General features: G+C 46.3%; 2 protein-coding genes across 2 annotated transcripts in view; one reads left to right on the plus strand and one right to left on the minus strand.

Annotated features, from left to right (window-relative positions):
• Nucleotides 1-5893, minus strand: part of MMP24 (matrix metallopeptidase 24) — a 44334-nt gene extending 38441 nt beyond the window's left edge. The window contains exons 1-2 of the mRNA XM_005533281.2: nucleotides 5795-5893; nucleotides 3294-3442 (exon numbers count right to left, since the gene is read on the minus strand). Of these exons, the coding sequence (XP_005533338.1) occupies nucleotides 3294-3442; nucleotides 5795-5893 (248 nt within the window). The remainder of the gene's footprint in view (nucleotides 1-3293; nucleotides 3443-5794) is intronic.
• The window catches only part of LOC148182788 (uncharacterized), a 31909-nt gene continuing 21372 nt past the window's right edge, over nucleotides 5892-16428 (plus strand). Inside the window, exon 1 of the mRNA XM_088064748.1 lies at nucleotides 5892-6139. Within this exon, the coding sequence (XP_087920874.1) occupies nucleotides 5892-6139 (248 nt within the window). The remainder of the gene's footprint in view (nucleotides 6140-16428) is intronic.

Genomic DNA, 16428 nt, shown 5'->3' on the forward strand with positions numbered 1-16428 from the left:
CCCATTTCACTTAGGCCAGTCTGTACCCCCATATTCTGCCAGAGTTTGTTCCAGAGCTCAGCTACTGCCTGTCTGAAGCCAAGCAACAGAGCCCAGCTACCTGGCTGGAGCTCAGCAGTACCCGAGCTGTCGTCAGCCTGAGCTAATGTCAAGTTGAGAATGTTTATCTGGATCAGTTCCCTGATTCAACTTACTTCCCAGACATATGGGCCCTGGTCTAATCACATGGACCAGGGTACAAATCCAGCCATCTCTCCTCTCAGCAGGGCAGGTCTGTGGCAAAATATCTACAAAGCTGTACCTTGCTGCTGTTAATCATCTGTAGCTGAGCTTTATGACAGTCATTCTCTACTGAGCAGTTTGGATAACACCCTCTCTGTTCCAGGGGAAATAATCACATCAGAAACAACAAAAGACAACTACTTAAAGCATGATTCAGATATTTATGGTTGATTCCCCCCTCCTTATTTTTTTAAATGGGGACACTAGTAACATTGGATCATCAAAATTTATACTTGGCACTCTTGAGGCACAGACTATTGCATTCCTGCAGCTGCTTGGCATCAGAAAATAAGCAATTCCAAAAGCAGTGACATCCAGTTCTTGTCCAGATACGGCTACTTTCCCCAGCTCAGGTTCAAAGCCCTTCACAAGACTCTCCTAAAGAGAGGGAGGTGTCACTCTCAATCCCCTACTCTTGAGCTGGTGGGAGTGGTATCTTTAAAGAGCTGTGATGCACCCCAAGGTGAGAGCTACACAATAGGCTCAAGACAAAGCACAAGACACTTCCAATACAAGCAAGATCATTTCTTGGCTCCTTCCAAGGCCATGTGATTGACCATGACAAAGACAAATCAGCACTTTTGTTCAGCACTAGCGTGCTTTCTCTACAGCACGCTCCAGGACTATATCCTTGCCCAGCTGCTCAGAAAAATCACAGTTCAGCCCACCAACTGCAGGAAGACACCAAATCTGTTGAGGCATCATCAGTTGCAGGGTCTGAGGAGGCTATTTAATCTATTCTCCCTGCTCTCTTTACAGGAAACTACATATCCTCTGCTGAATGGATCCCCACCCAACCTTCCTTTTGGGTACCAAAAAGCATCACCAGTGGTGGTGCTTCTTCCATCTCCCACTAGCAGCACTTACATGGTGGCTTCCACATGCTTGGGTACCAATCATGGAGGAAAGAACAAGTCCTGGATTTGAGGGCATGTGGGAAAGGAGATGAGAAACTTTAGGCTTCCATAATAAGTGTAAATAACTCTGATTCTTAAAGTCACTTTAAAGAGACAGAACTTATTACATTGATGGAAGTGACAGAAAAATTCCTAATTTCAATGTCAAAACTCCTAACACAAACTGAAACAATGGCTTAATCAATGCTGAAGTAATTCAGAGCCCTTGGAGGCAGCCTGCCTTGCCAGCTCTCTTCCTTCTGCTCAGCTTCCACAACAAGGTCTGAGGAAGTGACAGCCCAACACAGCCCAGGCAGATGCTGGGCTAAATGACAGCCTAAATGACAGACTCACTGCTAACTGCAATCTAGACCTCTTTTTCCATTCATGCAAATTCTAGGCAAATTCCACCTGTCCATACAATATATGGACTCACTGACTCAGGACAGATGGAGACAGAGCAACCCAACATGCCTCCAAAGCACACCAGTGTTTGGGTGCAGCTGAGGTCTCAAGCTTTTGAAGACTTGAGTTTCAGAAGAGGGAACCATCCAGGTTTTTCACTCATCAGCCTTTGGGTGTTTATGCACTGATCAAGGCCTGCCCATAAATACAAACTCACTAAAATGCAGGCATCACCTTCCTTTCCTTCAGAAAAACTTTTACTTACTAAAGCAAGGACTCCCACACACAGTTTGTTCCCTTCCCCTGTCACCCACAAGGCAGCAGAAGCAGCTCACTAACTTCCCAGCCTAGCACCCCAATATCACAGCCCCTTCTTTCTTCATCTCCTTCCAAGTCATCAGCATCCCAAATCCAAGCCTCTACACACTAACTGCACACACAGAGCCTTGCTCGATGGCATTCACATACAAACTGTGTTATTAAGAGATCTCAGATGGAAAATCCCCTTTAAAAAGCATTTTGTTTTCAACTCATTTGAAAACCAAACAGAATTTTCTCAGTCCCTCAATGGAGAGCAAGGGGCTCTTCCTGTGAACTAAAGGAGGGAGTGTTATGCTCACTGGAGAGGTAGTCCCAGCCCAGGATGATCCACACCTGTCCAATTCACTAATTTCTTCTGTTTTTCCCTCTTCTTGCAGTCTGGAAGGCATAAAACCAAACCCCTTTGTTCTTTCCATTATTTGGTTACTTTGTGGCCCTTTCTTTTGTGCAACCATGTCCCTTTTGCCAGCAGTGTGCCTTACCAGAAGAGATGAAGAATCAGGCAGAGCGTGCTCTGAAAGGGTCTGCTAATGTAGCAATGGCAAGGGACAACTAAACAGGGTCTAAGCAAGTTCCACTGGGCTTCCTCTTCTTGATCACCATGAGATGCTTTTTTCCCCAGAAAGCCTTAGGAAGACCTTCTCTGCATTGTGCTTTAGATGCTCCCCAGAGCAACAGCAGATGGATCCAGCCACTACACGACACCCTGGCAACCAGACAAGGAGCCACTTTCACACCATCCTTTGCAACCCACATTGAAGAGAAGACTAAAAAGCAAAGTCCCTCCAGCCCTGGTGATTTACACCAATGCTTCTGAGCTATCAAAACTCTGATCACAATCAACAACACGTGGTCAACATACAGTAGAGAACAGCTAATCTCCAACAAATGGCAACCATGGGCAGCTAAGTAGCCTTGACTACTTGTCATCAGACTACAATAATTCAGTTCAAACTATGGATCTCCACAAATAGCATCTACAGAGATACACAAATCCAATTAATTAGGAAATAGATTAGAAGCCATTTCTAGAGCCAGAATTTTAACCTAAATTCAGACAGATGGAAAAAAATTAAACCCTTGATGTTCTCCACATTCAGAAGCTCACAGGATTCACACTTAGGCTGTGCACCAGCAGTGGGGATCTGTGTTCAAAGAACAACAGTAACAAGAGCTTCTCCTCATACTCACAAAAAATACTGTTGGCAAAAAGAAAATTAGAATTGTCCAGAGGTTTTTGTTAGAGACACCTTTTCATAACCAAGACGTCTCTGGTACAGTCAGTCAGGCAACTCTATCTCCTTTGAGGACGTGCACCTGGAATAATTACCCAGGAAATGACAATGCATTAAGGAAGAGAAAGACAAAAGTAGCCTATATTAATCTTACTCAATAGTTGTCTGGTCCAAAACTCCTGTTACTGGGATTCCATAAAACTGTTGCATAGTGGCAACTGCAGACTGCACAGCTTTTCCTGACTGCAAAGGAGACATCTGGCTGTCAGATGGAAGTAAGTAGCCATAAGTTTTTAACCAACCCTGAAAAAGAAAGAAACAGATGGTAAGATGCCACAGTAAGTTATCAATATAACAGTTCAGAACATTTCCTCAAAAGAAAAAGTGACAAACTAGCCCAGAAAATTCAGCCATCTTGCTTTATTTGGTTAGGTTTGGTAATATCAGCTAATTCCTAGGAAGGGCTGAAGACCCAGCTTAATATTATCTGTCCTGACAGGACAAGACAGACCTGCCACTTAAAAATAAGCATCATCCCTACTGTGCAACTGGGGCAGACTTAGGTATTCGGAGCACCAGAAATGCCCAAGAAGCTTTGTTCTCACTCCAGGGACTTCCCGTGCACACTGTCCCCTTGCCATCATGAGACTCCTCAGTCCCCACAGCAGCAAGCTCCCAAGAGCCCACTGCCCATTACCCACTGCTGTCTCTGGACCATCATTCCAAAACAACAGCTTAACAGCCCTGAGAAATCCCTGAAAATACAAGTTCAGCTCTGCACTGGCAGTGAGCACAGGAGTAATTGTAAAAAAAAAACCCAAATGAACCAAAACAAACAACAACAAAAACTCCCAAAAACCCAAAACACAAAAATAAAATCGAACAACCAAAAAAACCACACTCAGAAAGTTTGAAGACCCTGATTAGGTGGATGCTTCCTCAATCAATAGCTAATACAAGCAAGCTGTCAGAAAAGGAAAACAGCCAACTCTCCTCAAGGAGCTCTGTCCTTTTCCCTGCCTCCATCCTAAAATGCAGCCTTAGATAAAACTGCATATCAAACCTGTCAAAACGCTAAGCACTTCCAAAAACATACAATTATTCAGGATTTTTTCCTCTCCTCTATTCCCCTCCCACACTTTGATACGAGGAGAAACAAGATTATTAAGTAATAATAATAATAATAGTAATAAAAACAATAATAAAAAACTTGTTTTCATAAACTTTTCCCCATAACTTTTCATGCACGCCCCTTAGTACTTAATTCCTCTGATTGATTAAATTCTTAGACTAGGATTACTATGAGACCAACATACATCCCATAAGCTTTTTCCCAGTCCATCTGACCCACAAGACAATCCTCACCACATAAACACTGATACATCATCTGCAGGACCTGTTCTCTCACTGACAGTATGATTACTCAGGGAACAGGGAGAGAAGATGCTTGTTCTCTCTTAACATAACACAGCAGCAGGAAAGGGACTCAAGTCAGGAGAGGCACAAGTGGGAGAACAATCCCTGTTTCTTTGTGGCAACAAGAAGATGCCAGAAGCCACCAGGGAGAGAGATGAGCCTTGCTTCCAAAGCAGGAGAAAGAATCATAGAAGGGTTGGAAAGCCCATCTCATTCCACTCCCCTGCCATGGGCAGGGACACCTTCCACTATGGTCTAGTTGGTTGCTCCAAGCCCTGTCCAACCTGGTCTTGGATGCTTCCAGGGATAAGGACAGCCACAGCTGCTTTGGGCATCCTGTGCCAAGGCCTCCCCACCCTCACATTCCTTCCCAATATCCTATCTATCCCTGCCTGCTGGCAGTGAGAAGCCATTCCCTGTGTCCTGTCCCTCCAGACCCTTGTTCAAAGTCCTTCTCCAGCTCTCTTGGAGCCCCTTCAGACCCTGGAAGGGGCTCTGAGGTCTCCTCAGAGCCTTCTCCAGGTGAACACCCCCAGCTCTCCCAGCCTGGCTCAGAGCAGTGGAGCTCCATCCCTCAGAGCATCTCCATGGCCTCGTCTGGTCTCGCACCAGCAGCTCCTTGTTGATCTCGTGTTGGAAGCCCCAGAGCTGGAGCCAGTGCTCCAGGTGGGGTAGGGAAGCCCCACGAGAGCATGGACTGGGCATGCCAAAGTTCACCAAGGGCACATACAACGCTACTAAACACGGACATAACCAATGGCTGCAGACAAAGTCAAGCTGCAAAACTGTTCCAAGAGCATTTGCTACCCCTACCTTGGCCTCTGACAAGCACAACAATGATGGGACACTCCATTATAACCAACATTAGCTGCCTTCGAGCAGCGAGGGCAGAGCACAATAACCAAAACAGCTCGGAGTGGGGCTGCCCTCGCGTATCCCCCTTTCCTCCCGGCCGCACAATGAGGAGGCAGCAGCAGGAACAGGGGACACGATGGCCACCCGGACACTCCGAGAAGCTGCTCCCGGAGACTGATGCTTATGATCACACAGGAAGGGCACAGCTGCTTCTCCGGCCGGTCCCAACTTGCTGAGGCGCGGCCAGAGGAGCTCAGCCCGGCCCTGCGGGAGATGATGGAAGGCTTGTAGCGGCGGAGGCACCGCTGCCCGTCCGGCTTTCCGGCCCACCCCGAGACACCCAGCGCATACAGCGGCCCCGCCCGGCCCCGCTCACGGACCTACCCGGCCGGTGCTGGTGTCGGCTGCGGCGCGGAGCAGCGCGCAGAGCAGCGGCAGCAGCGGCCCCGCCGCGCCCAGCGCCCGGCGCGGGCAGCGCGCCATGGCCCCGGCGGGGCCCGGGCCCGGGTCGGCACCGGCGGGGCTCGGAGCGGTCCGGCCCCGGCGCCGCGGCTGCGGCTGCGCGGCTGCCCGGAAGGGGAAGGGGGAAGGGGGACGGGGAAAGAGGAAGGGGAAGGCGGGTAGCGGAATCCGCCGCTTCCTCTGCGGGACGGCCCGGCGCTCCCCCGTGGCGACTGCGGCCGCGGGTCGCCGTGACCGGCCGGCATTGCAAAGCGTGGAATATGCAATGTATTTTTTAGAAAGGCAGTTCTTCGGTGTGACCATCTCCGGAGAGAATGTGATGCCAGCTGCGGGTAGCCCACAGCAGGGCAGCTGGAGGGGCAGTCAGCAGGGACGTTCCTCAGGGAATGAGGGCTGTGTCGTGCATATTTACTAGCTCTAGCTTGTGGAAGGCCTTTCCAGATGAACTCCTATGTACCAGAGGAAGCGGGCGGCAGATCAAGCTCAGCCACGAACTTCACCAGTCTCTCTCCTTCCAATTGTGTCCTATTTCCCAGGACACTCCCAGCACATCAGGATCAACAGGACTCACCCCGATACCGGCACAGCCAGCCCTGTCTCTCACGGACTACAGGAGCCCGTACCTCCTGCCAGGCCAAATCATAGCTTCCTCCTGTTCCCCTGCAATTCGGTCTCCTTGGGAGTGAATTGCTTGCTGCAGGCAGCCAGTTCTGTCCCTGAGCAGCTTGGCACCTTGGAGCCTCTTCTCAGCCGGGTAAGCACTTGGAAAGTACCAGCAGCCAGAAGATCATCCCTCTGCTGCTTCAGCCCTTCAAGATCACTCTGGGTTCTGTTCTGTTCTGAGTTTTCTTCTTTTCTTCATTCCCTGTCCTAGATGGGAATGACAAACCCATGCTCCATTTGAGGCACACTGTCTAACTAGAGGGGCTGTGAGGATGGAGGCAAGCAGCGCTCCGTTCCTCTGTCCCCTCTGTCCACCAGCCCCTGCCAGTACTGTGGGCAGAGAGACCGGCTTCCTCCCACTCTCACTGACCCCCTGCCGTTCTGCTCTATAAACTTCAGTGCATTTCTCTGCAGAGACATCCCCATGCTCTCAACAGTACAGTCTATGCCAGCTGACATGGAGCTATCAGATCCTTCCCAGAATCCTTACTGTGACCCAAATGCACTACTAGGATGAACTGATCTTTGTTTTCAAAATGATAGAACTACAGAGGTCTGGTTAAACTTTCTTAGGGGTGTGAGTTTAACTTGGTTAAAGTTAAAAAGAAAAAGCTCCTGGGAGTCTGGGTATAACAGCACATTCTATATTTACATCCTAAAGAAGAAAGGAAAAATTAAAAAGAAGGAAAAAACAATCTTAAAGGAAAGAACCACCTCCCACCCCCGCTCCAGCTCAGGTGGCCCTGGCAGACAGAGAGCCTCTCAAATCAGCTCTCCTCAGAGCTCCAGCAGCACAGCCAGCCACGGGCCCACAGACAAGGGCGATTCTTGCGTGCCCTGCGGAACTGATCTTGCTGCTTCTGCAAGATGGAGCTGTTGGGGGAGCCTGGAGCTGTCTCTACTGCCCAGAGGACAAAGGCTGTTTCCAGAGCCAGCCTTCTGATGGCAGGGCTGATTTCCTGTGCCTTGTCATCAAGGGCTGCAAGAGAGAGGAACAGAGCCACGGTCAGATCTGGATCTGCGGGGACCCGAGGAGAGCCCTGTGCCAGGGCCAACCCAGGTGGCTCAGGCCATGGCCAGGAGAGAGCAGGGACCAAAGGGATCAGCCCAAAGCCACTGGACACTACTGGCACTCGTGCCCCTGAAATCTCTGTGTGTGCCCTGGCCACACCAGGCCTGGTCCCCACAGGGAGCAGAGCACTCGGCAGCCGGGGCAGGGATTGCAGCTCCCCTTGGCAGCCAGGGCTGGCAGCCCACTGCCCTCACTCACTGTGGCAGGTGCTCTGGAGCTCTCACTTCTGCCCCCTGACGTGCCACCCGGCTGTTGAGGTTTTGGAGAAGGGAATTCACCATCACTCAGATGGAGCTGCTGCTGCTTCTTCTTCCTTCTTCAGTAGTGAGCCTTGTGCCCCCTGTCCTGCTGAGATGTGGCAGTGCCAGCCACTGCTGTAGAGCTGCTGATCCACCTCATCCACCAGCCCGGGATCTCAGCTCGTCCCTGCTGTTCCAGCTGAGTGTTCCTCAGAGCCCTGCAGGAGCACCGGGACTGCCCGCCCGAGGGGTTTGTGAAGCAAAGCCTCTCCTCCATCCCTTCCTGCCTTGGCTGAGAAGGTTGTCACAGGGTCCCTGGTTCTGTTTTGTTGTTAATGCTGTAGTTATTGTTGTTTGCCTTGTTGCACATACTAGTAAAGAACTGCTATTCCTATCCCCAGATCTCTGCCCCAGAGACCCTTGATTTCAAAATTATAGTAATTTGGAGGGAGGGGGTTTACATTCTTTCATCCCAAGGGAGGCTCCTGCCCTCCCTAGCAGACACCTGTCTTCCAAACCAAGACAGAAGAAAACTTTAACAAAACTAAAATTATAAAAAGAATCAGAATAAAACCTTCAGAACACTTTTCCTCCCCCTGCCTGACTTCTTTTCCAACAGACAACGTAGAGACAACACCTGGGATTTTAAATCAGTTACTAACTCTACAATAGTCTTCCATGAGTTCCTGTAGGGAGAGGAGTTTTCTCTTGCCGTGATGGGCCACAATGGAGGGGCTGGAGCATCTCTGCCATGAGGAGAGGCTGAGAGAGCTGGGACTGCCCAGCCTGGAGCACAGCACGCTCAGGGCATCTCACCCCTGGGGATAAATACCCAGGGTGGGGCTGCAGAGAGGATGGGGTCAGGGACAGCCCCAGGGGCCACGGGCACAAAGTGACACACAGGAGGGGCCCTGTGAGCTCAGGAGACACTTCTGCACTGGGAAGGTGGCCGAGCACTGGTGCAGGTGCCCAGGGAGGTGATGCAGCCTCCACCCTGGGAGAGACTCAAAAGCCACCTGGACACATCCTGGGCAGCTGGCTCTGGGTGGTCCTGATGGGGCAGGGGCTGTGCAAGGTGACCTCCAGAAGTGCCTCCAAGCTCACCCAGCCTGAGATTCTGTGACTCTCAGAATAAAGCAGGTTGCAGTTTCCTAAGGACAAATGAAAAAGCTCCACACATGGCAGGAGTCTCCTGACCTCACCAAAGTGGATTATGTCACATGTCTCCCTTCTGCAGAGTCCTCCCTGGAGTGATCATGTCCCTCAGTGTCACTCCTTGATGCTGAGAGAAATCTTTGCCCATGATCATTGGTCTGGGTGATCAATCTCTAATTCAGAATTGGTTTTCCGGGCTTGAATAGAATTGCTTCAAAGTTGCTTCAAATATAATGCACTATACTGGAAGTTACAGTTCTGTGTACTGGGTAGTAAGTTTAATTGTGATCATAATAAACTCTTAATTTGTCTGTAAATATATTCTTCATCCTATGGAACACAGTTGTATAAAGGTTCCAATACTGTCACTCCTGGACACAAAATTATTGACAGAGACACAGCTCAATGTGTATGATAGGAAAAAGAGAGTGTTTTATTCTGTCATTTTAGTGTTTATAGATTCTCGATAACGATCAGGGATTGGATAGTTAGGCTACTACCTTCCTAACCACATTGGTCGTGAGAAACGTTCATCAAAAGACATTTCTTTAATGGAATGCATAAACATCTATGTTTATAGTTTTTTTCCTATGAAAGTGGCTAGAAACTATGAAAACAAGATCAGAAGGTTTAATTCTCAGGCAACAAATTACACCTATACTATCCTTTAAACAGAAACTACTGACAAAATCTAAGGCTAATACTACATCCAGCTGCTCCCTGGCTCCTCTCTGAGAAGTTTAGGAAGCAAGGAGATCCCTTCCGCTCCCTGTGACTCAAGGGGAGTGTCTCGTGCCTGCTCCCTGCACAGCTCTCCAGGTGGTGCTGTCGGTCTCGGGCCAGCTGTGACTGCAGCAGGGACACCTGAAAGAGGCACAAGGCCCGGCTCAGACAAGCCCACGCTGGCAGCAGCATCCACAGCCCCACGGTACCGGCTGTCAGGGCAGACACAGCCTCCAACTGCAGCCCTCACCAACACTCTGCCCTTGGGGAAGGGGAAAGGAACAGGCTCCCAGACTGGCCCTGAACAGAGCTCAGATGATCAACAAGTCCGGTCCAAGGCTGCCAAACCCTTCCCACGTACATCCCTCAGCCCCCACAGGTCTAGCAGAGAGAGTTCCAACAGCAGTGAGGAACCCAACTCTGATTTCCAAAGGACGCATTTGGGCCACTGAGCCCTTGCTCCACAGGCTCCACAGTGCATCAGCAGGAGGGCTACTGCTGCTCCCCTGAGCTGCTGGAGAACTCTTCTCCTTGAGCTGCTGGACAGCCAGCCCAGGCCTGAGGGGAATGCTGTGCTTGGCCTTTTTTGGTGCTTTCTTGAGGCATTTTAGCACCCAAAGCCCCATTTTACACATCCCCATTTCTAAACTATGCATTAAATATGGCTTTAACTGAATTATATTTGTTCATATTTATTATGCTTCTACTCAATTTTACTTAATTTTGAGGGATTCCTAAAGGGATTTGGGGGGACTTTCTGGTTCTGCCACGTTTTTGTGCACAATCTGCCTTTTCAACCTTCCACTATTTAAGTATAACTCAAAGATAGCCTGAAATATTTCATACTTATTGGAATTTATTCCATTTTTGTCAGTTTTGTTGAAATTTGGAGGAGGTTTTGAGGCTTTTCCCAGCCAGCCAATGACTGAGGGCAGTTTGGCTGAGGCGGGAACCCTCAGCCCCGCCCCCGTCCCGCGCAGCCAATCCCTGAGGGCACTTTTCCCTGCCCGCGGTTTGGGCGGGAGCCGCCCCCCCCATTGTCAATCACTGAGGGGGTTCGGCTGAGGCGGGAACTTCTCCCCGGCCTCCCCTCGCCGGTCACTGCCGCCCCTCCCTCCCCTGCCTCGCTCCCAGTGGCTCCTTGTGACTCTGAATTTTCCCCAGCTGCCCCAGTCTGGACTGGTTTGGACTGGCTTATTCTCCCCGCTCCCCAGGTAGAGGAGCTCCTCTACCCCCGCTAAAGGACACGTAATGATTCACATGGACATGTCTCAGTGGTATGACATGAAAAAGAAAGTAACTTTATTTTCTCACTCCTGCATTTATAGATACTTGACAATGACCAGGGATTGGATAATTAAGTTACCACTTTCCCATTTACACTAGTCATGCAAAACATCCATCAAAAGATGTTTCTTAGAAGGAATGTGTAAACAACTTACATTTTAGTTACTTTCCTGGGAAAGTAATTTAAACTATGAAAACAAGATCAGAAGGCTTAGTTTTCAGGGTGACATTTCACCCTTTCTTCTTTAAAAAAATAAAGATAAATGTTGAAAGACCCCCGAGCTGTTCACCAGTCTTCACAGAAGTAATTGTGAATGCCGTTTATTTCTATCTTTAGCACACCTTTTATAGGGTTCTACAGGGTCTGCGGGCAGAGCAAGCTACTATTGGCTAGTACACACAAGTTTACATTCTTATCCTTGTACACAGGAACATTGTTTTACTTTCTACAGGCAAGTTTCAAGGATTTTAGCCTTTAATATTGCGACTTATCCCAGAGGCTGGTTTGTGCAGACAGACCTTTACCAATATATAAAATACAGCAACAATTCCCCCTTTCTCTTTTTGCACAAACCAGGCTTTGGATAAGATAACACACAACTTAGACTGTCATCTCAATTAACATTATAAGTAAAGTCCGTCCCCCTTCTAGCACAAGAGACCTTAACCATCCGGTGATGCCCCAGCTGGTGAACCAACTTCTAATGGGGTCACTATCTTCCTTCAGGGCATGTAACCCATCCTGTAGCTGTTGTAGTTGCTTATGGATGGAAACTGAATGATCAGTAAGATCCAAGCAGCACATGCCTTCAAACTCTTCACCACCATGTCCTTGTGCTAAGAGCAAAAAGTCAATTGCAGCTCGATTTCATAATACTGCATGACACACTACTCACATCGGCTGAAAGCTCACTTAACATCGTGGATGTTAAGTTCAATCCTTCCTTAGTCTAGCAAGCGAGCCTTTTTAGAGTTGCTAGGCCCCAATTCATTCAGGCTTCGCTTTGACTGTTTGATGTTTTTCATTTTGCTAGTTACATTCAACAATTGATGTAAACTTGGGTGGAACAAAGTTAGTTTCCCAAGATAACAGGGTCCTCTGTGGATTAGCAGGAATCTAATTCCATGCTCTATCTCCACAGATGAGGAATATGGAACTAGGTAATCGCTTTGGTAATTATCCTATGAGATTGCACCACAAATAAAGGCTTTACTTTCAATGGTAGTAACGAGATCAGCTATAGGGTTGACTGCAGCTCAGTGCTACATTACTTTGTTAGAATGACTTTTTGTCGGGTTCAAATTATCCATCCACCTGAGGTATTGGTGGAACTTAACAAATCTAATTCTTCTGAGGGTTGTAATATTGAGAACTTTGGTAATTTTTGCTTGCCAACAGGCTTCAAGTTGTCTTAATGTGAAGCCAGCAGTGTGACTGCATTCTTGCATCATTGCCAATCGATTCAGTCGAGTCTCGTTACTAATTAAACCTTTAAATGCTGGAGGATCCCATTCAGGGACTCCCATGAGACAGGTGTGAAAAGGATCTCCAGGTGTGGCTAGGCTCAAACACATCGACCTTTGGCCAGTTCAATGTGCCAGAGTGACCCATATGTTCTGTCACTTTTGGATGTTAGTTAGCAGACAGTTGGTTGGGACTATGCACATCACAATTACCATAAGCAGTTTGTTCCATGTAAATGACATCATATTTGCAAACTCACAGCTAAAACTTTAATCGTTAAATGAGCTTTCAAAGATGCTTACACTAGCTCTTGAAGGGGAAATACTTATACTTTATACTAACATAACAATTACTACACAGGCTAAACTCTATCTTAGACTATTATCTAACTATTTTTAACACACGTGTTCTGGTATATATGTAGTCTAAGCGTGAAAGCAATTTGCTGAAAGGGTAAACACACAACTACAATTTGCTTTATATACAGTTAAATGGAGTCTCTACACTTCTTAGATCTTCTACAGAATTTCTCTAACACGATTCAGTCCTGGAACGTTCACTGCTCCCGTGATGTCAGCTGGCAGTTGATCGATGACTGAGGGCTTTGATGTTCAGGTTGTTCTTCAGATCCTTCTAAATCTTAAAACAAAGGATACCTGAAAAATTGGTAGAGACACAACATCATAATAACAACACAAAATTTCTGTTGGCAACTGTCTGTATAGTGTTCAGACACAACTGTGTCCTGACAGGTCCACTTCTGATCCATGTCTGGAGTACCAAGGCTGTGTGATGACATCTCTGTTCACTGGATCTCGTGTGTTCAGAGGCAGACAGTCTGGTCAGATGGACAGGTGACCTTTTTGAACCTACCAACAAAACACAGACACTTCTCTCCTTGAAGTTAATGAATTACACTAATCAAATCCTTTTAGGGCATCCATTTCCCCCGTTTTCTTAAAATAAAATGAGATGTACTTCTGTCATAAACATCAACATCAACACAAAACCATATAAACAATTAATAAGAACTTATAGCAGTTAAAAATCAATTAAATCATAAACATCATTAATAACATATGTAATATAAAACTACTATTAATTACTAAAACACTGCACCAGCATCCCATAGTTAGCAAACAAACAAAAACAAAAAAAGATCAGTGAAGGATTGGGTAATCATCTCCGGAAATGATTCTCCAAGCCCACTTCAAAATTGATCCAGCTGTCATATTAATAGGGTCAAATTGCTGAGTCAAAAAGTGACTCAAATACTGATTTGGTACAGAAAACATCTGGATCTGTTGGCAAACATTACATCCAGGTAAAGTCAAGGCTTGGCCAGGGCCTGGCTTTAAACTGGAAAGATGCCTCTTAACTCATTTCTAAAACAAGGTTCTCAATAGTAGCAGCTATGAGATGCTTACAGCACAGCAAACTGTTAAAATGCATTTGTACAAATCAAATGATCAGAAGCCTCAGGTACCAGACCAATTAAACCATGCAGCAGTTGGTTTAATCTGAAGCCTCCCCCATGGCAGCTGATCTTCAACAATGATACATCTTCTTAAAATTCTGGAAACACTGAAAAATAAGAAAGCTATAACAAACAAAACTGCAGAGATTGCAACAACCAATAGAACTCCCGGTGAAGTCAAGGGTGTCACAGACTGCATTCACTTCCATCCACAAGCAGGTGTTCACCAGTGTTCCATCACTGCTGTTTCAGTTGTGGCTATCTTCATTTCTCTAGGAAAATAACTGTACTTTGCAGTTTAAACAAGTGTCTCCAATAAAACATAAAACAATTTAAATTAAACAATATTTAAACCTAACAATAATTATTTATGACAAAAGGAAATAACAAACTTAACCTTAAAAGAATATCTAAGTTAGAAAACTTAACTTAAAAACATTCAAGCCTAAACATTATAAAACTTGACTATCCTTAATTCTATTAACACTTAATCTATACTAAATAAAAACATAACTTAATCTTATTCTGTTACTACAAAAAAGCAAAAGTTTGATATATACCTTTTAAACACAATATCACAATTCTATGTCATCTAGCTTTAAGAATAACCCACAGTAACTGCAAATGTTACTAAAAATACTTATTCGTACCAGAAATTTGCCTAGTATATGTTTAAATTGGTTAGGATTTTAAAGTGTAGTTTTTCTAGAGAAAAACCACAACAACACAGGATTTGGCAGGTTGCCATTTAGCTTTTGTAGCACTTTTCAGAAGCATCAAGTCCAATTTTTAAACTAAAATCCAAAATCCGAATTGGTATATATGCAGTTATATGTGTTTTATATAACAAAAGGACTCACATTAAAATTACCTTATTAAAATTGTGGAAAAAACAAGCAAATGGATAATATATACTTTAACTTAACTTTGTCTTGTACAGTAAAGTTCTCTTAACTAATTATTTTTTAAACCATAAATCTCTTCTGTAGATAACATTAATTGGAAGGTTTTCCTAGAAGCTGTAAATCACACTATATTTTAACCTTGGGTTCTAAAACCAATTATTGCAAGGCAACTTCTGTTAAACATTTTTTCTCTTTCTTTTTTTTTTTTTTTTTTTTTCACTTTCAAAGACTCACAATAACTTCTCAGTAAAATCCTAAAAACTGCAATTGCATAAACTCATAATTACTTAAAACACAGAATTAACTCTACAATGGTATATAAAAACATTTTGAAAACCCAATAAATCATGACTTTTTTACAAACTAGGTACAATCCCGACGCTTCTTCTTAGAGAGGGAGCGGGGTGGGGTTTGACTGCCCGCCCTGCTGCTGCTCTCTGCTGCTCTTATCTTTCTTCACATTCTCCATATACTCTCGCAGAGAGGAAAAACAGAGAGAAAGAAAAAAAAACCTCACAAAGTTAACTCTAACAAATGCAGTTTTTTCTCTCAATCTCTCTTGTTGTTCGCCGATAGAGCAAAAGGGGCACGATTTTACAGAAGCAGGCGATGTTACACAAAAAGTCTCTCACGGCCAGGTGCTAACAGCTGATCATTGCAGCTTATCAGCGTGGCCTTGGAACTTTTCTTGTGCTGCTTCTACCCCCAGGGTGCCTTTGTTCTCTGCATCCACCTCGCTCCCCCATGTCCCCCTGGTTCAGGTGGAAACCAATCTAAATTTGGCTTCTTTTCTTCCAGGGTGGTAAAGACGGAACTTAAATAAGATTGTAATGCTAAAAGTGACTCCAAAAATGAAGCACATATTTTTGGATGTATCACATCCTGCCATAACTGAACAGATTCTGTTCCTTGTTTCAGCATTCACTGTGGAACTTTTTTTTCTCATTATTTTCTTCTCTTTGACTCTCCCTCCCTCTCTCCATGGGCAGCATAGATAGGAGTGCTCGCCCAGCAGTGGGAGGTGAAGGCATCTGCCGCTGTGATGCAGGTAGAATTACGGGGCTCACAGCCTCAGTATATCTTGCTTTTCTGATTTTAAGGTATTAATTACAGTCTGCCAGGTTCGACCAAGAGACACAGTGTCCTTGCTCTTTTCCGTGATTGCCGTTTCCCATATCAGAGCTGATATATCAGTCCGTTCTTTCACCGCAAAAAGCAGTGTGGGCACTGCAAATGCCCATGACAATTAGCCCATATAATGAGCATATCCAGGTCCTTTTCCTGGGCTGCTTCGCCTCGTTTAATGAGGATGCAGAGAAGCAGTTTATCTGCCGCCACAAATTCCACATCCATGCTGACGGCAACCCGCAAGGGGGAAGGTTGCGACCCTTCTACCACGCCCTTGCCTGCCTCGGCCCCCCCCAGCAGCCTGACTTTCCACGTCCAACCGCTCCGCGTCTCACCGCGCTCAGGCTGCCTATCCGGTGCCGATCCAAGCCCGCGACGTCTAATGCCCAGATCCACTCCGCTGACTCCAAAGCCCCTCTGCCCGCAGGGGTGTCCTTGGTCG

The sequence above is a fragment of the Pseudopodoces humilis genome, chromosome 19 (genome assembly GCF_049639895.1).
Source record: "Pseudopodoces humilis isolate 2021_Gansu_Grassland_sample_001 chromosome 19, ASM4963989v1, whole genome shotgun sequence".
Lineage (NCBI taxonomy): Eukaryota > Metazoa > Chordata > Aves > Passeriformes > Paridae > Pseudopodoces > Pseudopodoces humilis.